Source organism: Pongo abelii, chromosome 1 (genome assembly GCF_028885655.2).
Source record: "Pongo abelii isolate AG06213 chromosome 1, NHGRI_mPonAbe1-v2.0_pri, whole genome shotgun sequence".
NCBI lineage: Eukaryota > Metazoa > Chordata > Mammalia > Primates > Hominidae > Pongo > Pongo abelii.
The window spans coordinates 99,716,672-99,739,980 of record NC_071985.2 but is presented as its reverse complement, the minus strand read 5'-3'; the positions used below and the strand labels follow the sequence as shown (position 1 = coordinate 99,739,980).

At 43.9% G+C, this 23,309-nt stretch overlaps 1 protein-coding gene across 10 annotated transcripts in view; it reads left to right on the top strand.

Annotated features, from left to right (window-relative positions):
- The first annotated feature begins 2,759 nt into the window (after positions 1-2,759).
- The window catches only part of SETDB1 (SET domain bifurcated histone lysine methyltransferase 1), a 37,799-nt gene continuing 17,249 nt past the window's right edge, over positions 2,760-23,309 (top strand). Inside the window, exons 1-10 of one of the 10 annotated variants that reach the window (XM_024246511.3) lie at positions 2,760-2,910; positions 4,256-4,526; positions 6,527-6,678; positions 16,101-16,135; positions 17,504-17,603; positions 18,738-18,863; positions 19,027-19,228; positions 20,102-20,175; positions 21,102-21,292; positions 23,062-23,188. In XM_024246511.3, the coding sequence (XP_024102279.1) occupies positions 4,267-4,526; positions 6,527-6,678; positions 16,101-16,135; positions 17,504-17,603; positions 18,738-18,863; positions 19,027-19,228; positions 20,102-20,175; positions 21,102-21,292; positions 23,062-23,188 (1,267 nt within the window). In that variant the 5' untranslated portion in view covers positions 2,760-2,910; positions 4,256-4,266. The other 9 variants (XM_054553198.2, XM_024246507.2, XM_024246500.3 and 6 more) reach the window with 9 other exon arrangements.

Genomic DNA, 23,309 nt, shown 5'->3' with positions numbered 1-23,309 from the left:
TCTCAAAACAAAAAACAAAAAACAAAAAAGGCCGGGCGCGGTGGCTCACGCCTGTAATCCCAGCACTTTGGGAGGCCGAGGCGGGCGGATCACCTGAGTTCAGGAGATCGAGACCATCTCGGCTAACACGGTGAAACCCCGTCTCTACTAAAAATACAAAAAATTAGCCAGGCGTGGTGGCGGGCGCCTGTAGTCCCAGCTACTCGGGAGGCTGAGGCAGGAGAATGGCCGGGTGCAGTGGCTCACTGCTATAAAACCAGCACTTTGGGAGTCCACGGCAGGTTGATCACCTGAGGTGGTGGGTGGATCACCTGAGGTCAGGAGTTCGAGACCAGCCTGGCCAACATGATGAAACCCCGTCTCTACTAAAAATATAAAAATTAGCTGGGCATGGTGGTGGGCACCTATAGTCCCAGCTAGTCGGGAGGCTGTTGCAGGAGAACCCAGAGGTGTAGGCTGTGGTGAGCCGAGATCCTGCCACTGCACTCCAGCCTGGGCAACAAGAATGAAACTCCGTCTCAAAAAAAAAAAAAAAAAAAGGCCGGGCGCGGTGGTGGCTCACGCCTGTAATCCCAGCACTTTGGGAGGCCGAGGAGGCGGACCCCGGGAGGCGGAGCTTGTCTGAGCCGAGATCGCGCCACTGCAGTCCAGCCTGGGCGACAGAGCGAGACTCTGTCTCAAAAAAAGAAAAGAAAAAAGAAAAAAAAGGCCTGGCGAGTTGGCTCACGCCTGTAATCCCAACACTTCGGGAGGCCAAGGAGAGCAGACCACGAGGTCAGGAAATTGAGACCATCCTGGCTAACACAGTGCAACCCCGTCTCTACTAAAAATACAAAAAATTAGCCAGGCGTGGTGGCACGCACTGTAGTCCCAACTACTCAGGAAGCTGAGGCAGGAAAATAGCTTGAACCCGGGAGGTGGAGGTTGCAGTGAGCCGAGATCGTGCCACTGCAGTCCAGCCTGGGCGACAGAGCAAGACTCTGTCTCAGAAAAAAAGAAAAGAAAAAGAAAGAAAGGGCCGGGCGCAGTGCCTCACGCCTGTAAGTAATCCTAGCACTTTGGGAGGCGAGGCGGGTGGATCACTTGAGGTCAGGAGTTTGAGACCAGCCTGGCCAACATGGCGAAACCCCGTCTCTACTAAAAATACAAAAACTAGCCGGGTGTGGTGGCAGGGGCCTGTAATCCCAGCTACTTGGGAGGCTGAGGCAGGAGAACTGCTTGAACCCGAGAGGTGGGGGTTGCAGTGAGCCGAGATCGCACCATTGCACTCCAGCTTGGGTGACAAGAGCGAAACTCAGTCTCAAAAACAAAAAAAAACAAAAAAAAACAAAAAAAAAAGGAAGGCTCGGCGCAGTGGCTCACACCTGTAATCCCAGCACTTTGGGAGGCCGAGGTGTGACGAGGCCAGCCTGGCTAACACGGTGAAACCCCGTCTCTACTAAAAATACAAAAAATTAGGCGAGCATGGTGGCACGCGACTGTAGTCCCAGCTACTCGGGAGGCTGAGCCAGGACAATCGCTTGAACCCGGGAGGTGGAGGTTGCAGTGAGCCAAGATCGCGCCATTGCACTCCAGCCTGGGCGATAGAACGAGACGCCATCTCAAAAAAAAAAAAGTAAAAAAGCACATATTATTTTACTCAAATTCTATTTTGGGAAATCTTTTCTTTTTGTTTTTTGTTTTGTTTTTGAGACGGAGTCTCGCTCGGTCACTTAAGCTGGAGTGCAGTGGCGCGATCTCCTCTCACTGAAGCCTCTGCCACCGGGGCTCAAGCGATCCTCCCCCCGCTTCAGCTGCGGAGTTGCTGGGAACACAGGCGCGAACTACCACGCCTGGCTTTTTTTTTTTTTATCTTGTATTTTTAGTCGAGATGGCGTTTCGCCGTGTTGCCCAGGCTGGTCTGGAACTCCTGGGCTCTAGCAATCCTCCCGCCTCGGACACAAAGCGCCCGGCCTGGGGAATCTTTTCTACAGAAATAAAAGTACTACTTCAAAAGATTGTTTATTTTTATTGTTGGGCTATTTGTCGGGGCTGAGAACGGAAAACAATCTAAACAATCTAAACTATTCAGGTGTCAAAAATACAAGTTATTGGTTTTGTTTTTTTGTTTGTTTGTTTGAGACGGAGTCTCGCTCTGTCGCCCAGGCTGCAGTGCAGTGGCGCGATCTCCGCTCACCGCAAGCTCCGCCTCCTGGGTTCAAGCCATTCTCCTGCCTCAGCCTCCCGAGTAGCTGGGACTACAGGCGCCCGCCACCACGCCTGGCTAAAATTTTTAGTAGAGACGGGGTTTCACTGTGTTAGCCAGGATGATCTCCATCTCCTGACCTCGTGATCCGCCCGCCTCTGCCTCCCAAAGTGCCGGGATTACAGGCGTGAGCCACCTCGCCCGGCCAAAAATACAAGTTTTACCTTTTTTATTGGCTTCAGGTAATGTCTACATGTTAAATGAAAACAACAAAAATCCAAATACAGAAACTTGTACATACAAGACTGGAAAATTAAGCTGTATTACCTGAAAGGAGCAGAGTGGTGATGGGGCAAGAGAGAATATTATCACGTTTTTCTTATTACATCTTGATAGCCTTTACAATTTGTATCACTTATGTAACAAAACAAACTCAAGTAAAACTGAGAGAATAAAGCTCTGAACCTATGAGTGTTTCCCTAAGTCTTTACACAATGAATATAGTAATGTGGCCACTAGTCGAGGCGGGTAGGAGAGGCGGAGACTCGGTAACATACTGGCCACGCCCACTCTGCCCTGCCCGTCGCTTCTCACGTGTGCCCCTGGAAGGCTCTGCCTTAACGCATGCGTAGTTACCTTAGTTTTCGTCGCCTCTGAGGGGCGCCCCGCGGCTTTGGATTTGACCCCGTCAGGCTACCGTCGCGGTGACCGGAACGGCACTAAAGGTTTGCTTCCGGGCGTTCCTTTTGCTTCCCCTTCCCTCCTTCATGCTTCCTCCCCTCCCCCTCCTCCCTTATCCCTTCGCTTTCGCTCTTTTCAGTCGAGGCCGACCCCTGAGTTGTGAGTCTGGGGTCTGGTTGGTGAAAAAGAGCCCTTAAAGCTGAAAGACGGGAGGTGCGGGGAATACTGTTGAGTTATTTGGTGACCAAAGGCTTATCTGGGATGTTTTGTTTGTGGGAGGGGGTCGGGCGAGGGTGGGAAGGAAGTCTTCCCCAGAGGCGAACGGGGGCGGAGCTGAACTGGGTTTGCGAATGGGTAGGACGCACCCCTAGAATGGGTAGCACGGGGTGGGCTGGTGTGTGGGGCAAAGGAAAATGGAGGCGCTGAAAATCAGATTTGCTTTAACCATTTGATTAAAAAAGCAGTTCACACGAATGTGTGAAGTATTTGGATTGTGGATATTAGGTACCCACGTTTTATTCCCAGGTTGCTTTACTTCTCTGTACTTTGGGGGAAACCTTTTTGCTGCAAGCTTTTGTGTGCTTGAATATCATAGACTTTTTAAAAAGTAAAATTCCACATGGAAGCAAAGTAATGTAAGGGGAACAAGTAATGAAAGAGAAAACACTGAATTAGTGAGTTACAAATCAACTCCATCCCCAGACAGGGGTTTTGTTCAAATTAGGCATAGCATACAAAGATTTATCACATTAGTTAAGGAACACATACAGACCACAAAAATATCTTCTTCTAGATTGGTTCTCTTCAATATCCCAAAGCATTATTTTTAAAGTTTGGATTGTTTTGAGACAGGGTCTCACTTTGTCACCCAACTGGAATGCATGGCGCGAACATAGCTCACTACAGCAGCTACTCCTGGGCTCAAGCGATCCTCCCACCTCAGCCTCCTGAGTAGCTGGAACTAAAGGCATGCACCACCACACCTGGCTAATTTTTGTATTTTTTTGTAAAGACAAGTCTTGCCATGTTGCCCAGGCTGGTCTTGAACTCCTGCCCTCAAGTGACCCTCCTGCCTCGGCCTCTAAAAGTGCTGAGATTACAGGTGTAAAGCCACTGTGCAAACATTATTTTCAGTAGCTCTCTACTGCTTAATGAATGTTCTCCATGCCCTCTCAAACTTTTAAATCTTTTTCAGGCGTGTTAGTGTACAGCAGAAGATAAGAACTCTTAAAAATCTCAGCATCAGATTCTGGAGAATGGCGAGGGAGAACATGGAATATTTGAATAGAATAACAGGCAGAGTAGGAATTAGTTTTATTAGGGAACTGAAATTCTCTATTGATTGTAGTTAAAAGGACTCCAATTTAATTTGTTTTCTGTTCCATGCAGAGGACAAAAGCATGTCTTCCCTTCCTGGGTGCATTGGTTTGGATGCAGCAACAGCTACAGTGGAGTCTGAAGAGATTGCAGAGCTGCAACAGGCAGTGGTTGAGGAACTGGGTATCTCTATGGAGGAACTTCGGCATTTCATTGATGAGGAACTGGAGAAGATGGATTGTGTACAGCAACGCAAGAAGCAGCTAGCAGAGTTAGAGACATGGGTAATACAGAAAGAATCTGAGGTGGCTCAAGTTGACCAACTCTTTGATGATGCATCAAGGTGAGAACTCCATGGAAAATAGAAGGAAATCTCTCCACTGGGAGATATTTTTAGAGAATAATTGTTCATGACATTGAACCAAGCATTTTATTTTATGTTTTGAGACGGAGTCTCGCTCTGTCACCCAGGCTGGAGTGCAGTGGAGTGATCCTGGCTCACTGCAACCTCCGCCTCTTGGGTTCAAGTGATTCTCCCACCTCAGCATCCCGAGTAGCTGGGATTACAGGCATCCGCCACCACACCCAGCTAATTTTTTATATTTTTAGTAGAGACAGGGTTTCACCATGATGGCCAGGCTGTGTACCACGAATTTTATACTTTATGAAGTACAGATGTTTAGAACCTTACTCTTCCTCAAAGTTTATGGTCAAAAATCTGACCTTACAGTCAGCCGTAAATATAATTTTCATATGTCAGCAGCTAATACATGATCAGCAGTAAGGGAGTCCAAGTCTTAAGTCCTTTCCCCTTCTTTCTCCTGTGCTCTATCTTAGAACAATTGCTTCATTTCCCTAGTAAGATCATCCAGGGAGTGAGGATTGTAAATAATTTCTGTCTTATGTAACTCTGAAGCATTAGTAAGTTCCCATACCCCTAAAAGATTTGTTTCTGGTGCTCTAGTTGTCACTTAGAATACATTTTTTTAAATTTATTATACTTTAAGTTCTAGGGTACATGTGCACAACGTGCAGGTTTATTACATATGTATACGTGTGCCATGTTGGTGTCACTTACATTAGCTATATCTCCTAATGCTATCCCTCCCCCTTCCCTCCACCCCACGACAGGCCCCAGTATGTGACGTTCCCCATCCTGTGTCCAGGTGTTCTCATTGTTCAATTCCCACCTATGAGTGAGAACATGTGGTGTTTGGTTTTCTGTCCTTGCGATAGTTTGCTCAGAATGATGGTTTCCAGCTTCATCCATGTCCCTACAAAGGACATGAACTCATCCTTTTTTATGGCTGCATAGTATTCCATGGTGTATATGTGCCACATTTTCTTAATCCAGTCTATCATTGATGGACATTTGGGTTGGTTCCAAGTCTTTGCTATTGTGGATAGTGCCACAATAAACATACGTGTGCATGTGTCTTTATAGCAGCATGATTTATAATCCTTTGGGTATATACCCAGTAATGGGATCGCTGGGTCAAATGGTATTTCTAGTTCTAGATCCTTGAGGAATCGCCACACTGTCTTCCACAATGGTTGAACTAGTTTACGGTCCCACCAACAGTGTAAAAGTGTTCCTATTTCTCTACATCCTCTCCAGCACCTGTTGTTTCCTGACTTTTTAATGATCACCATTCTAACTGGTGTGAGATGGTATCTCATTGTGGTTTTGATTTGCATTTCTCTGATGGCCACTGATAATGAGCATTTTTTCATGTTTTTTAATTTATTTTATTTTATTTATTTATTTTTTAGACAGAGACTTGCTCTGTCTCACCCAGGCTGGAGTACAGTGGCGTGATCTCAGCTCACTGCAGCCTCTGCCTCCCAAGTTCAAGCAGCTCTTCTGTCTCAGCCTCCGGAGTAGCTGGGACTACAGGCGTGTGCCACCACACCCGGCTAATTTTTGTATTTTCAGTAGAGATGGGGTTTTACCATGTTGGCCAGGCTGGGGAGGTCAAATTCCAGACCTCAAGTGATCCACCTGCCTCAGCCTCCCAAATTGCTAGGATTGCAGGTGTGAGCCACCACTCCCAGCCAGGATACTTTTCAGATAACAGCAAGGTAAATAATGAGGTAAGGTTGAAAGTACTGTACTTTGGGCTTACTTTGGATTTTTGAGGAACTAGTCTGGAAACTAAACCACTATTTAAAACATTTTTCTATAGAAAAAGCATTCTAAATTCTAAACAGAGATACTTTGGAATGTGGCCCATTTAAATTGAGGACTGTCTATATACTTAAATATATATACATTGTAATGGATTCTATATCTCTTAATTCTTCTGTTGGCTTTGACCTTTTCTGCATGTGTTCCAATATTAGGGCAGTGACTAATTGTGAGTCTTTGGTGAAGGACTTCTACTCCAAGCTGGGACTACAATACCGGGACAGTAGCTCTGAGGACGAATCTTCCCGGCCTACAGAAATAATTGAGATTCCTGATGAAGATGATGATGTCCTCAGTATTGATTCAGGTAAGGGATGAGCTTTGGATAGGAGAGTCTCAGGACTGAAGTTGAAACACTGGAAGATGAGCAAATAGAAGATAATAGAAGAGAGGAGAAACCATTGTCACTAACTCCATATTTCAAACTGCCTGAGTTGGCTATTAAAGAAAAAAATGCAACATTGTTAGTATCATAGATGTTCCCTATGTGCTACACCCTGATTGCATTACTTTGCTTTCCTCATTCTGTGTAACCCATATTTTGGGGTATTCCATCAAAGAGTGGAATTGCCAGGACTTATAGTAAGTGTATGTTCTGTTGTTAGGATATAAAAAATACAGTTGGTTTTTGTGTATTGATCTTGTAGCCCGCAACCTCATTAAACTCACATAGTTCTAGAAGCTTTTTGTTGTTTCCTTAGGATTTTCTTTTTTTTTTTTTTTTTTTTCCGAGACGGAGTCTCGCTCTGTCGCCCAGGCTGGAGTGCAGTGGCGCAATCTCAGCTCACTGCAACCTCCGCCTCCCGGGTTCAAGCAATTCTCTGCCTCGACCTCCCAACTAGCTGGGATTACAGGCAACCCCCCTGCCTCACCACCACACCCAGCTAATTTTTGTATTTTTAGTAGAGACAGGGTTTCATCTTCTTGGCCAGGCTGGTCTTGAACTCCTGACCTTGTGATCCACCTGCCTTGGCCTCCCAAAGTGCTGGGATTACAGGCATGAGCCGCTGGCACCCAGCCAATTCCTTAGGCTTTTCTAAAACTAATTCATGCAAATAAAGTCTGTTTTACTTCTTCCTTTCTACCCTGGATATCTTTTTCTTTTCTTACTGTACTCACTAAAACCTTCAGTACAGTGTTGAATAAGTTTTAAGAGCAGGCCAGGCACAGTGGCTCATACCTGTAATCCCAGCACTTTGGGAGGCCGAGGCGGGTGGATCATGAGGTCAGGAGATCCAGACCATCCTGGCTAACACAATGAAACCCCGTCTCTACTAAAAATACAAAAAATTAGCTGGGCGTGGTGGCAGGCACCTGTAGTCCCAGCTACTTAAGAGGCTGAGGCAGGAGAATGGCATGAACCTGGGAGGTGGAGCTTGCACTGAGCAGAAACCGCACTACTGCACTCCAGCCTGGGCGACACAGCGAGACGCCGTCTCACCAAAAAAAAAAAAAACAGACATCCTTTTCTTCTTCCTGATGTTGATATGAAAGCATTTGGTGTTTAACCATTAATTATGTTAGCAGTAGGTTTTCTGTAAGTGTCATTTATTAAATTAAAGGAATCCCCTTCTAATCCTAGTTTGAGAGATTTTATCATAGCCTAATTGGATTTTGGATTTTGTCAGCTTTTTCTGTATCATTCTCCTATGTTCCTTTTGTCTTTTAGCATATTAAGAATGTATTACAGTAGTTGTTTTTTTAGATGTTAAACCAACCTTGCATTCCTGGAGTAAACCAGCTTTGGTCTTGATGTATAATTCTTTTTATGTGTTGCTGGATTGGATTTACTGATTTAAAAAAAAAAGATCTTGGCCAGATGCTGTGACTCATGCCTGAAATCCCAGCACCTTGGGAGGCCGAGTTGGGCAGATTGCTTGAGCCCAGGAGTTCAAGACTAGCCTGGGCAACATGGTGAAACCCCTTCTCTAATTAAAAAAAAAAAAAAAAAAGAAAAAAATTTTTTACATGTATTTCATGAGGGCTGTTGGTTTATAGTTCTCTTGTGGTATCCTTGTTTGGCTTTGGTAGCAGGGTAACATAGGCCTTATAAATGAGTTGAGAAGTGTTCCCTCCTCTGAGTTTTGTATGGAATGATATTTCTTCCTAAAAAGCTTGATAAATTCAGTGCTGAGGCCATTTTGGCTTGGACTTTTCTTTGTGTATTTTTAAAATCTTTTATTTTGGAATAATTTTAGATTTATAGAAAAATTGAAAAAATAATAAGAGTTCCTATATGTCCCTCATCTAGTACATATGTCAAAACTAAGAAGCAAACACTGGTATATTACTTTTATATAAACTTCAGGCTTTATTCAGCTTCTGGACTTTTTCTGTTCTATGATCTAATCCAGGATATCACATTAAATATATTTCCAGTGTGATGTTTATTTTCTTCCTTTTACTTACTGGATTTGATTTGTTCTTTTTCTAGCCTTTCAAAGTGGAAGCTTACATGATTGATTTTAGACCTTTCTTCCTTTCTAATATAAGCTCTAAAGCTATTTATTTCCCCGTAAGCATTGCTTTGCTGCATCTCATAAATTTTTTTCCATACAGTGTCACTCTCAGGATATCATACATTTTTTTATGTTGTGTTTTCAGCTTCATTAAACTTGGCATCATTTTTAATTTTCCTCGTGGTGGTTTGATTTCTAAATATTTGGAGGTTTTTTTATTTCTTTCTGTTGTTAATTTTTAATTAATTTTATTGTGTTCAGAGAATATACTTTGTATAATTTTAGTCTTTTTGAATGAATGAATGAATGAATGAATTGATTGATTGACAAGGTCTCACTCTGTTCCCCAGGCTGCAGTGTGATGGCATGATCATAGTTCACTGCAGCCTCAACCTCCTGGGCTCAAGTGATCCTCCCATGTCAGCCCCCTGAGTAGCTGGAACTGAAAGTGCATGCCACCACGCCCAGCTAACTTTTTTTCTGTAGTAGAGATAAGGTCTCACTAGTTGCCCAGGCTGGTCTCGAACTCCTGAGCTCAGGCAATCCTCCTACCTTGGCCTCCCAAGGTGCTGGGATTATAGGCCTTAGCTACCATGCCTGGCCTGTTTTGTCTTTTTTTTTTTTTTTTTTTTTTTTGAGACAGTCTTGCTCCATTGCCCTGGCTGAAGTGCAGTGGCATGATTTCACTGCAACTTCTGCTCACTGCAACCTTTGCCTCCTGGGTTCAAGCGATTCTCCTGTCTCAGCTTCCCGAGTAGCTGGGACCACAGGCACGCGCCATCACGTCCAGCTAATTTTTGTACTTTTAGTAGAGACAGGGTTTCTCTATGTTGGCCAGTCTTGTCTCAAACTTCTGACCTTAGGTGATCTGTCCACCTAAGCCTCCCAAAGTGCTGGAATTACAGGTGCAAGTCACTGTGCCTAGCCCTGTTTCTTCTTTATTGCCTTCTTTAAGTCAAACAAACATTTCAGAAAACCACTGTCATTCTTCTGATTTTTCTTTTTCTTTTTCTTTTTTTTTTTTTTGAGATGGAGTTTTCGCTCTTCTTGTCTAGGCTGGAGTGCAATGGCAGGATCTCTGCTCACTGCAACCTCCGCCTCCCAGGTTCAAGCGATTCTCCTGCCTCAGCCTCCCAAGTAGCTGGGATTACAGGCATGCACCACCATGCCTGGCTAATTTTGTATTTTTAGTAGACACAGGGTTTCTCCATGTTGGTCAGATTGGTCTCAAGCTCCCAACCTCAGGTGATCCACCTGCTTCGGCTTCCCAAAGTGCTGAGATTACAGGAGTGAGCCACCGCACCCGGCCCCTGATTTTTCTTTTTTTTAGCTTTCATAAAAGGGGTTGCATCTGTACCTAATCATAATCTATTACAAATTAATACTGACTTATTTCTGGTAAAAATACAGCCACTTTGGCTGGGCGCAGTGGCTGACGCCTGTAATCCTGGCACTTTGGGAAGCCGAGATGGGCGGATCACGAGGTCAGGAGATCGAGACCATCCTGGCTAACACGGTGAAACCCCGTCTCTACTAAAAATACAAAAAAATTAGCCGGGCGTAGTGGCGGGTGCCTGTAGTCCCAGCTACTTGGGAGGCTGAGGCAGGAGAATGGCGTGAACCTGGGAGGCGGAGCTTGCAGTGAGCCAAGGTCGCACCACTGCACTCCAGCCTGGGCAACAGAGCAAGACTCCATCTCAAAAAAAAAAAAAAAAAAAAAAAAAAAAAATATATATATATATATATATATATATATATATATATATATATATATATACAGGCACTTTGCACCAGCGTACTTCTACTTTCACTCTCTTCCTATGTGATACTGTTGTCAAATATATTATAGCTACACATTTAAAGCCAATAATTTAGTGTTATAATTACTGCTTTAAGCAGTCTCATGTTTAAAGAAGGTAAGGGAAGAAAAGAAAAATGTGTATTTACCCAGATGTTTATCACTTCTGTTGCTCTTCATTCCTTCCTGTGGATCTGAGTTATCATCCAGTGTCATGTTTTTCCAGCCAGACGGTTTCCTTTAATATTTCTTGCAGTACAGTTCTGCTGACAGTGGATTCTCTCAATCTTCGTTTACCTGGGATATAGAATTTTTTTTTTTTTTTTTGAGATGGAGCTTTACTCTTGTTGCCGAGGCTGAGTGCAGTGGTGAGATCTCAGCTCACTGCATCCTCCGCCTTCCAGGTTCAAGCAATTCTCCTGCCTCAGCCTCCCAAGTAGTTGGAACTACAGGCGTGCACCACCACGCCCAGCTAATTTTGTATTTTTAGTAGAGACAGGGTTTCATCATGTGGTTCAGGCTGGTCTCAAACTCCTGGCCTCAGGTGATCCACACGTCTTGGCCTCCCAAAGTACTGGGATTACAGGTGTGAGCCACTGTGCCCGGCCTTACCTGGAATATAGAATTCTTGATTGACGGAGTTTTCTTTCAGTACTTCAAATACGCCATCCCTGTGCTCTCTGGCCTCTATTATTTTTGATGGAAAATCAGATGAAATTATTTTTGTACCATGTATATGAGTCAGTTTTGTCTTGCTGCTTTTAAGGTTTTCTTTTTGTCTTCTGATGTTAGTTTGACTGGGATGTATCCAAGTTCTTTCTTAATCCTACTTGAGGTTCATTTAACTTCTTGGGTATGTAGATTCAAGTTTTTCACCAAATTTGGAAGTATTTCATCTATTATTTCTTCATATTTTTTTTTTCTGTTCCCTTTTGTCTCTCCCTGCTTTCTGGGATTTCCATTACATATGTGGTGGAATGCCTGACATTCATCGTTTCACAAGTCTCTGAAGCTTTGTTCATTTTTCTTCAATTTCCTCTCTGTGCTTTGGATTGGATAATTTCTCATATATGGGTATCTATATATTCTAGTTCATTGACTCCTGTTGTGAATCTGCCACTTAGCCCCTCTAGTGTGTATTTCATTTCAGTTTTTGCATTTTCAACTCTGAAATTTCTATTTGGTTCCTTATTTCATAGTTTCAGTTTCTCTTGAGATTCTCTTATTGATTAAGTATTAGTATATTTTCATTTAACCTTTTAACTTAATTTCCTATCGTTCTTTGAGCATATTTGTAAATCCAGTATCTGGGATCACTCAGAGTCAGTTTTATTGACAGGGTTTTTTGTCTTGAGTGTAGGTCACACTTTCATGTTTCTTTGCATGTCTCTTATCTTTTTGTTGAATATTGACTATTTTAGATAATCTAGCAACTCTGAGTTTTAATTTATTTTCCTGAGAGTTCCATATCCTAGTTATTCTTTTCTTTTCTTTTCTTTTTTTTTTTAAAGACGGAGCCTCCCTCTGTCGCCCAGGCTGGAGCGCAGTGGCGCAATCTCGGCTCACTGCAAGCTCCACTTCCCGGGTTCACACCATTCTCCTGCCTCAGCCCCCCGAGTAGGTGGAACTACAGGTGCCCGCCACCACGCCCGGCTAATTTTTTTCTATTTTTTAGTAGAGACGGGGTTTCACCGTGTTAGCCAGGATGGTCTGGATCTCCTGACCTGCCTGTCTCGGCCTCCCAACGTGCTGGGATTATAGGCGTGAGCCACCCTGCCTGGCCCTCTGTTCAGTTTTTTTATTTTAACTTCTAATTTTTTAGCTTGGCTTCTAAGTATTGATTTTTTTATTTCTATTTTTTGGAATAGTTTAGCTAGTGAGGTGAATGCATTCAGAGTTACATTTAGTTCTGACGTCTCCCTTGGCTTTGACTTCAACATTGTGTTGATGCATGATGATTAGCTTATTTGCTTTTTGCAGCATGGTATTCCATTGTATGACTATGCCACAGTCTATCAGTTTTCCTGATTGTGGACATTGATTTACATTTTTTGAGATTACAGATAACACTACTGCAAATATTCTTGTACATGTCTCTTGATGCAATGTGCAGGAGTCTTTTTAGTGTATATACTGTAAGAGAGTCACTAGTTCTTAGGATATAGAAACCTCAACTTTTTTTGATATATTTTTTTAGACAGTATCTCACTCTGTAACCCAGGCTGGAGCACAGTAATGCTATCATAGCTCACTGCGACTTCAGCCTCCCAAGTAGCTGAGACTACAGGCATGTGCCACCATGCCTGCCTGATTTTTAAAAAAAAATTTGTAGGTTGCTCACAGTGGCTCACACCTATAATCTCAGCACTTTGGGAGGCCGAGGCGGATGGATCGCCTGAGATCAGGAGTTTGAGACCAGCCTGGCCAGTATGGCGAAATCCCATCTGTACTAAAAATACAAAAATTAGCTGGGTTATGGTGGTGGGTGCCTGTAATCCCAGCTACTGGGGAGGCAGTGGCACGAGAATTGCTTGAACCCGGGAGGTGGAGGTTGCCATGAGCTAAGATTGGGCCACTGCACTCCAGTGCAGTGTATATATATGTGTGTGTGTATATATACACATATATATATATGTATACGTGTGTATATATATACGTGTGTGTATATATATGTATATGTGTATATATATAGTATTACCACCCGAGGGATTATTATGCAGTCACTAAAAAAAAAAAGAAAAAAAAAAAAAGACAAACATAGGTGAACGTTGAGGACATTATGCTAAGTGAAATAAGCCAGTCACAAAAAGACAAATGATTTCACTTAGATGAGATATCTAGCATTCAATGGTGGCCGCCAGGGGCTGGAGGGAGGGGAAAATGGGGAGTGTTTAATAGGTACAGAGTTTCAGTTTTGCAAGATGAAAAGAGTTCTGGAAATGGATGGTGGTTATGGTTGCACAACAATATAAATATACTTAATAACACTGAATTGTACACTTAAAAATGATTAGAGTCAGGTGTTGGCTTTTGCTTACGGTCCTGGCTACTCAGGAGGTTGAGGCAGGTGGATCATTTAAACCCAGGAGTTCAAGACCAGCCTGGGCAACATAACGAGAACCTGTCTCTTTAAAAAGACAATAACAAATGTTGACAAGGATATGGAGCAATTGAAAACCTCATAAATTGCTTATGGAAATATAAAATGCTGTAGCCACTTTGGAAAATAGTCTTTTGGTTCCTCCAAAGGTTAAACATAGAATTACCATAACCCACCCACTCTTGGCCATATACCCAAGAGAAATGAGAACATTTGTTGATGTAAAAACTGATAAATGAATGTTCATATCAGCATTATTCATAATAGGCAAAAGTAGAAACAGCCCAAATGTTCATCAACTGATGAATGGATAAACCAAATGTGGTATACACATACACCCATGTATTGACTGCTATAAAATATTATTCAGCCATAAAAAGGAATGAAGGGGCCAGGCATGGTGGCTCATGCCTGTAATCCTAGCACTTTGGGAGGCCGAGGTGGGTGGATCACGAAGTCAGGAGTTGGAGACCAGCCTGGCCAATATGGCCGTCTCTACTAAAAATACAAAATTTAGCTGGGCATGGTGGCGCGCACCTATAATCCCAGCTACTCATAAGACTGAGCCAGAAGAATCACTTGAACCCAGGAGGTGGAGGTTGCAGTGAGCTGAGATCACACTACTGCACTCCAGCCTGGCGACAGAGCAAGATTCCATCTCAAAAAAAAAAAAAAAAAGGAATGAAGTACTGATACATGGTACAACATAGATGAACCTTGTTTGAGGAACTGCATATTACATGATTCTCTTTATATGGGATGTTCAGAATAGGCAAATCCATAGAGACAGAAAGTAAATTTGTGATTGCCAAAGTTGGGGGAGGGAGGAATGAGAAATGACTGCTACAAGTATGAGGAAATTTTTGGAGTGATGAAATTTTTCATTACTCCAGAATTCGATAGTGATGATAGTTTAATTACCAAAAACCACTGAATTACACTTATTTTTTCTTGTTTTTTGAGACAGAGTCTCGCTCTGTAGCCCAGGCTGGAGTGCAGTGGCACAATCTCAGCTCACTGCAACCTCCGCCTCCCGGGTCCCGGTTCAAGTGATTCTCCTGCCTCAGCCTCCCGAGTAGCTGGGATAACAGGCACACGCCACCATGCCTAGCTAATTTTTGTATTTTTAGTAGAGATGGGGTTTCACCATGTTGGCCAGGCTGGTCTGGAACTCCTGGCCTCAGGTGATCTGCCCACCTCGGCCTCCCAAAGTGCTGAGCCACCACCATCGGCCTACACGTTTTATTTTTATCCTACTCTTTTTTTTTTTTTTTTTTTTTTTGAGACGGGGTCTTACTCTGTCACCTGTAGTCCCAGCTGCTTTGGAGGTTGAGGCAGGTGAATCGCTTGAACCCGAGAGGCAGAGGTTGCGGTGAGCCTAGATCACGCCACTGCACTCCACTGGTTTTACACTGCACCAGGCTGGAGTGCAATGGTGCAGTCTTGGCTCACTGCAACCTCCGCCTCCTTGGTTCAAGCAATTTTCTTGCCTCAGCTTCTCATGAAGCCATGTAGCTGGGATTACAGGTGCCTGCTACCACGCCTGGCTAATTTTTGTGTTTTTAATAGAGAAGGGGTTTGGTTTCACCATGTTGGCCAGGCTGGTCTGGAACTCCTAACATTAGGTGATCCGCCCACCTCGGCCTCCCAAAGCGCTAGGAGTACAGGTATGAGCCACTGCACCCAGCATTTTTTTTTTTTTTCCGGTAAAGACAGGGTTTTGCTGTGTTGCTCAGGCTTGAACTATACATTTTTATTTTTTATTATTATTGTTTTTTGAGCTAGAGTCTCGTTCTGTCAACCAGGCTGGAGTGCGGTGGCACAGTCTCAGCTCATTGCAGCCTCTGCCTCCCGGATTCCAGCAATTCTGCCTCAGCTTCCGGAGTAGCTGGGATTACAGGCATGCGCCACCATGCCCGTCTAATTTTTGTATTTTTAGTAGAAATGGGGTTTCACCATGTTGACCACACCAGGCTGATCTCAAACTCCTGACCTCAGGTGATCCGCCCACCTTAGCCTTCCAAAGTGCTGGGATTACAGGCATGAGCCACCGCACCCAGCCTAATTTTTTTTTAAGAGACAGGCTCTTGTTATGTTGCCCAGGTTAGTCTTAAACTGGCCTCAGTCGGTCCTCCCACCTAAGCCTTCCAAGTAGCAGGGATTACAGGTGTGAGCCACCACACCTGGCCATTTACTTTGTGTCTTTCCAGACCCTTTTGAGTACTTTATATTTGTGTGTATACCTATATCAAGATTATTTACAGTTATTATCGATAATGCTCCCATAATAATGCTTTTGAGTAAGTTCTTAATTTCCCAGAAGTTCCTCTGTGTAAGTCTCTTACACTCATTAGAGTTCTTCTCGTCCATAGGTGATGCTGGGAGCAGAACTCCAAAAGACCAGAAGGTAAGTTAGGATGGTAAGGGAAGGGTGAGAGATAAGAATATGAAAATAGGAGAATTTTTTTGGCCTAATCATTTAATCAGTTTAGCTGTCAGTATCTAATCATTCACCCTGTGATCAGCCCTTTGCGTTGCAGTCCTCTGATTGATGTTGTAAGAATTCAAAAAGAGGTTAGCAAGAAATGCTTTCACTAGAAAGGAGTGTTGTATGAAAGTAGAATTTAGCAGTGTTTGCTAGGTAAATTAATCAAGAAAAGCTTCCTAACATTGAAATGTTGATTTTTGAACTAGGTTTCTAAGCAAGGGCAGCTTTGGGCTGGGCACATTGGTTCACGACTGTAATCCCAGCACTTTGGGAGCTCCAGGTGGGTGGATCACCTGAGGTCAGGAGTTCGAGACCAGCCTGGCCAAAATGGCAAAACCCCGTCTCTACTAAAAAAAATACAAAAATTAGCTGGGCATGGTGGTGCATGCCTGTAATCCCAGCTACTTGGGAGGCTGAGACAGGAGAATCAGTGGAACCCAGGAGGCAGAGGTTGCAATGTGCTGAGATTGCACCGCCGCACTCTAGCCTGGGGGACAGAGCAAGACTGTTTCAGGGAAAAAAAAAAAAAAAAAAAAGGCTAGGCGTGGTGGCTCACGCCTGTAATCCCAGCACTTTGGGAGGCTGAGGCAGGTGGATCACCTTAGGTCGGCAGTTCGAGAGCAGCCTAACCATGGCAAAACCCCGTCTCTACTAAAAATACAAAATTAGGCTGGGCACGGTGGCTCACGCGTGCAATCCCAGGACTTCGGGAAGCTGAGGCGGGTGGAACACGAGGTCAGGAGTTCGAGACCAGCCTGGCCAACATAGTGAAACCCTGTCTCTACTAAAAATATAAAAATTAGCTGGGCATGGTGGCACGTGCCTGTAGTCCCAGCTGCTTTGGAGGTTGAGGCAGGTGAATCGCTTGAACCCGAGAGGCAGAGGTTGCAGTGAGCCTAGATCACGCCACTGCACTCCAGGCTGGGCAACAGAGCCAGACTCCATCTCAAAAAAAAAAAAAAAAAAATTTAGCCGGGCATGGTGGCACATGCTTGTAATTGCGGCTACTCGGGAGGCTGAGGCAGGAGAATCACTTGAACCCGGGAAGTGGAGGTTATGGTGAGCCGAGATCATGCCATTGCACTCCAGCCTGGGCAACAATAGCTAAACTCCATATCAAAAAAAAAAAAAAAATAAGGGCAGCTTTACCGGATAAAGTAACCATAAGCTTCCAAACATAACTCACTCCATTTTGTTTTGTGAAATATGAGTTGTTTCTTATTCTGAAGTTATTTGTAACCCATGCTACTGTTTCAAAACTTGTTTTCCTCATCCCCTTTTCTACAGCTCCGTGAAGCTATGGCTGCCTTAAGAAAGTCAGCTCAAGATGTTCAGAAGTTCATGGATGCTGTCAACAAGAAGAGCAGTTCCCAGGATCTGCATAAAGGTTAGGGTCAAGAAATACCTGGGTACAGATGGGAGGTGAATTCTTACAGAGATTTCGTCTTAAGTCTCATGTCTGCTAATTGTTTGTGACATGCCATACTCATTATCCTTAGTAGTTATGAAATCCCAATTACATTGATGGTGATTTTTCTAGTCTGTGATGGTTTTATCTCAATACCTCTTTAGCTTCCTACCTTTAGTCTGTTTCCATCCTCATGACTACTTCCAGGTGGAGATTAGGGAGAAGAGAATCACTCAGACTTGTTACAAAAAGGTTTGAGGCCAGGTGTGGTGGCTCACATCTGTAATTCCAGCAGCTTTGGGAGGCTGAGGCAGGAGGATCACTTGAGGCCCAGCATTAAAGACCAGCCTTGGCAACATAGTGAAACCCCATCTCTACAAAAAAAAATGTTTAAAAATTCACCAGATGGGCCAGGCACAGTGGCTCACCCCTGTAATCCCACCACTTCGGGAGGCCGAGGTGGGCGGATCACAAGGTCAGGAGTTCGACACCAGCTGGAACGTGGTGAAACTCTGTCTCTATTAAAAATACAAAAATTAGCCAGGCATGGTGGCTCACGCCTGTAATCTCAGCTACTCAGGAGCCTGAGGCAGGAGAATCGCTTGAACCCGGAAGGTGAAGGCTGCAGTGAGCCGAGATCATGCCGCTGCACTCCAGCCTGGGCAACAGAACGAGACTCCATCTCAAAAAAAAAAAAAAAAAAACTGGCCGGGCACAGTGGCTCATGCCTATAATCCCAGCACTTTGGAGACCGAGGCAGGCAGATCATGAGGTCAAAAGATAGAGACCATCCTGGCTAACATGGTGAAACCCCGTCTCTACTAAAAATATAAAAATTAGCTGGGTGTAGTGCTGCACGCCTTGCGCACCTGTAGTCCCAGCTACTCGGGAGGCTGAGGCAGGAGAATTGCTGGAACCCAGGGAGGCGGAGGTTCCAGTGAGCCAAGATCGCACCACTGCACTCTAGCCTGGTGACAGAGTGAGACTCCATCTCAAAAAAAAAAAAAAAAAAATTACCCCACTTTCCCTAATTACCATACTACCCTCTTTACCTTCCCGTTCTCTACCGAATCTATGTCATAACTCTTTAGAATAACTTTGCTTCTTTTATAGGAACCTTGAGTCAGATGTCTGGAGAACTAAGCAAAGATGGTGACCTGATAGTCAGCATGCGAATTCTGGGCAAGAAGAGAACTAAGACTTGGCATAAAGGCACCCTTATTGCCATCCAGACAGTTGGTATGTGCAAACTTGGAGGAACCACTCCTGAAAGGCAACCTGCACCCTCCACTGCTGATTGTTTCTTTTCCCCATAACCTTCCCATTTGTCTCTCACGTAGCAGCCTGGATTTATACAGAAACTGGAAGTTTTAAAAAAGATTTATCTTTCCCTTTTACTCAGGGCCAGGGAAGAAATACAAGGTGAAATTTGACAACAAAGGAAAGAGTCTACTGTCGGGGAACCATATTGCCTATGATTACCACCCTCCTGCTGACAAGCTGTATGTGGGCAGTCGGGTGGTCGCCAAATACAAAGATGGGAATCAGGTCTGGCTCTATGCTGGCATTGTAGCTGAGACACCAAACGTCAAAAACAAGCTCAGGTACCTGGACAGAGGACTGTAAAGGGGTAGAGGCTGGGAGCACAGCACCTGCCCTGTTCGTGCCATAGACCAGATACCACAATTAGCTTTTGTCTTCTTAGTCCCTAGTGGACTGAAACCCTTACTCTTTCTTTACCACAGGAGTCATGTGGATGATTGTTTCTTCCTCTTTCTCTCCTGTTTTTTTTCCTTTTCTTTCTTCAAAGAGAAAACTAGGAAGAGAATAATGAGGATTGATTAATGGTCAGGGGACCATTAATCAATGGTCACACAGAAGAAAGAAATGGAGACTAAATGGTTATTAGCAGCATAGGAATCTGATAGAGGAAAAAGAATATATGTTTTTTGGCTGGGCCCAGTGTCTCATGCCTGTAATCTTGGCACTTTGGGAGGCCAAGGCAAGTGGATAACTTGAGGTCAGGAGTTCGAGACCAGCTTGGCCAACTGGTGAAACCCTGTCTCTACTAAAAATACAAAAATTAGCTGGGTGTGGTGGCACATGCCTGTAATCCCAGCTACTTGGGAGGCTGAGGCGGGAGAATTGCTTGAACCTGGGAGACAGTGGTTGCCATGAGCTGAGATTGCACCACTGCACCTCAGCCTGGGTGACAGAAGGAGACTCCGTCTCAAAAATATTTATATGTGTATGTGTTTTTTTTTAAAGTAGGGAGGTATTGGTTAAATTAAGGGAGAACTCCTAACTCTCAAGTTGAGAAGAAAGAAAAACAGGAAGAAAGTAGTGGACTGGACTGTCTTGCCTGGAGTGCATCGTGTTGTGATCCAGAGAAGTAGAAGCTATGATAAAATAATTTCTGTGGATCATGTTAAATATCATAACCCCCAGATCTTTCTACTGTCACTCTTCTTTTATAGGTTTCTCATTTTCTTTGATGATGGCTATGCTTCCTATGTCACACAGTCGGAACTGTATCCCATTTGCCGGCCACGTGAGTGTTTCTTCCTTATTCCTTAGCTCAGTTTTCTCCTCCTCTACCTTATATTTCTTCTTAGGACATCCAGTTGAAAAGCCCTAGTGTTTCTTGTGTTTCCGTCTCAAAGAGCATAAGTTTGGTTGATGTCTTTTGCTCCCAAAGGTCAGTTTGCTCCCAAAAGAGATACAGTTTTATTGTTCATCTCTAGGACTGGGTCTTTGTAGACAAAGAGTGAGACACTAGAAGATCATGAATGGCCTTGAGTAGACTGCTCACGTTATAGATGTGCTTCAATTTCATTTCTAAGTGAGTTAGGTTGGAAAAGGTGTTACTTCTTTCCTAGTGTCATACTGCACCTAACATTTGTATAAATGTGTAGTCTGCATAATGCTTTCCACAGAAGCTGTGTTAGATGGAACATGATAGTGTCCTCTATATTTGTTACCCTGGCTTGGGAGCAGACTTCTATGGAAACAATCATTTTTAACTGCAAAAGAATCAACTAACACTTCTGTTTACACATAACATGACAGTAAACACATTCTGAGTCTCTTAAAAACCTGATAGAGAATGAGAAGGAAGGACTAATTTTTTTCATTTCATGATGCCACCTGATCTTTTTAAATTTACCACTAGACTGATCAACAAGTGAGCAAGAATTTCCACTTGAATTTTCCAGAGGAGAAACATCCGTTTGTATAAAATAAGTGAATCACCTATATTGTACATTTCTTATTTAGTATTTACTTGATTTGTAAGTATGTGCAGTTTGTACATTAGGTTTATTACTTAGGTGGTCTTAGCTTTGCTTCCCTTGAGGTTCTGATTTTACTTTTTCTCTCCTTTTCAACTTAAAAAGTATCAAATGTCTCCTGGCCAAGCCTTTTCCTGTCAAGACATGCCCTACCTGCCCTCTCAGTTCTACTTCTTCCTTGAAACAGTGAAAAAGACTTGGGAGGACATAGAAGACATCTCCTGCCGTGACTTCATAGAGGAGTATGTCACTGCCTACCCCAACCGCCCCATGGTACTGCTCAAGAGTGGCCAGCTTATCAAGACTGAGTGGGAAGGCACGTGGTGGAAGTCCCGAGTTGAGGAGGTGGATGGCAGCCTAGTCAGGATCCTCTTCCTGGTACTGTTCTTTCCTAGAATTTTGGAGGCAGAGGTTGGTGGGGGGGAACTTAAGAAGCAGTAATGAGGATGGTTTTATAGCTATTCCATAGCCTTCCTCTTTCTTATCCTTGTATGTGTTCTCACTGTTTTTGGTCAAATTTTACTTTGCCCTTTTTGTTGTTCCTCTGCAGGTCATTGTTGAAAATAAATTATCTGAATTATGATACTAATCTGCATGGTTTTGATTTATTTATTTTTTTTCTTTAGGAGTATTCACATTGTGTGTAGGTACAGAAAGGGCAGCCAATTCCATTTTTCCAGGGTTAAGGTTTTAGTAGGATAGTGGGACGAAGAAGAGGGATCAAGGAGTCCTGATTATCTTTCAAGGCTCAGTTTAACTCTTAGACATTTTGTACTTATCCTTTTCTCCCTTCTCTCTCCCTTCTTAGAATCATATTTCTTATTTTTAAAAGTTTTGTAAAAGCATTTTTTAATACTGCTGCTTGCAGAACAAGGCTACCTGATAGGCAGTGTGCCCAGAGTAGCCAGAAGAAATTAGAAATTATATTTCTTCTTGGTGTTACCTCAGCCCGTTACTTCTAAGGCCTTATGATCCTTATCATGCTTTTTGTTTGGTGTTTTGTTTTTTTTTTTTTCAGACGGAGTTTCATTCTTGTTGCCCAGGCTGGAGTGCAATGGCACAATCTCGGCTCACTGCATCTTCCGCCTCCTGGGTTCAAGTGATTCTCCTGCCTCAGCCTCTCGAGTAGCTGGGATTGGCTAATTTTTTGTATTTTTAGTAGAGACAGGTTTTCACCATGTTGGCAGGCTGGTCCCAAACTCCTGACCTCAAGTGATCCACCTGCCTTGTCCTCCCAAAGTGCCGGGATTACAGGCATGAGCCACCACGCCTGGCCTGTTTTGTTTTGTTTTGTTTTTTGAGACAGTCTTACTCTGCCACCCAGGCTGGAGTGCAGTGGTGCAATCACGGCTCACTGCAGCCTCAACCTCCAGGGTTCAAGTGGTCCCCCCACATCAGCCTCCCAAGTAGCTGTGACTACAAGTGCATGCCACCACACCTGGCTGATTTTTGTATTTTTAGTAGAGACAGGTTTCGCCATGTTGCCCAGGCTGGTCTCGAACTCCTGAGCTCAAGCAGTCTGTCTGCCTCATCCTCTCAACATACCAGGATTATAGGTGTGAGCTATTGTGCCCAGCTGTCATACCTCTTATACTCAGTATAGATATCTGTTGCTCCTGTAATTCCTTAAACAAGGAGTATATATTTTTCATTGTTGTGTTCCTGATACCCATCATGGAGCCTGGCACATACTTTATTAAGTAGATAAGGAATTTTTTTTTTTTTTTTGGGATAGAGTTTCGCTCTTGTCGCCCAGGCTGGAGTACAATGGCACAATCTCGGCTCACCACAACCTCTGCCTCCCTGGTTCAAGCAATTCTCCTGCCTCAGCCTCCTGAGTAGCTGGGATTACAGGCATGCGCCACTACACCCGGCTAATTTTGTATTTTTAGTAGACACGGGGTTTCTCCATGTTGGTCAGGCTGGTCTTGAACTCCCGACCTCAGGTGATCCACCTGCCTCAGCCTCCCAAAGTGCTGGGATTACAAGCTACAGGCGTGAGCCACTGTGCTTAGCTTAGATAAGGAATTTAAGGCTCATCAGGGAGGTTTCCCAGAGGTGACACATGGTATATATCCTCTACACAGGACAGGATAGATTCTAGCCTTTAAGCTATTTCCCTTCATTCTTTTCTCTCAATTCCCCAGGATGACAAAAGATGTGAGTGGATCTATCGAGGCTCTACACGGCTGGAGCCCATGTTCAGCATGAAAACATCCTCAGCCTCTGCACTGGAGAAGAAGCAAGGACAGCTCAGGACACGTCCAAATATGGGTATGTCCTGAAAGATACCTGGAGGAAGGAAGAAACAGGCCAGCCAGCAAAGGAGATTATATACAATGGCTATCCTTTGATTAGCACGGTTACACTGTATACTCATTGGAAACAGGATATG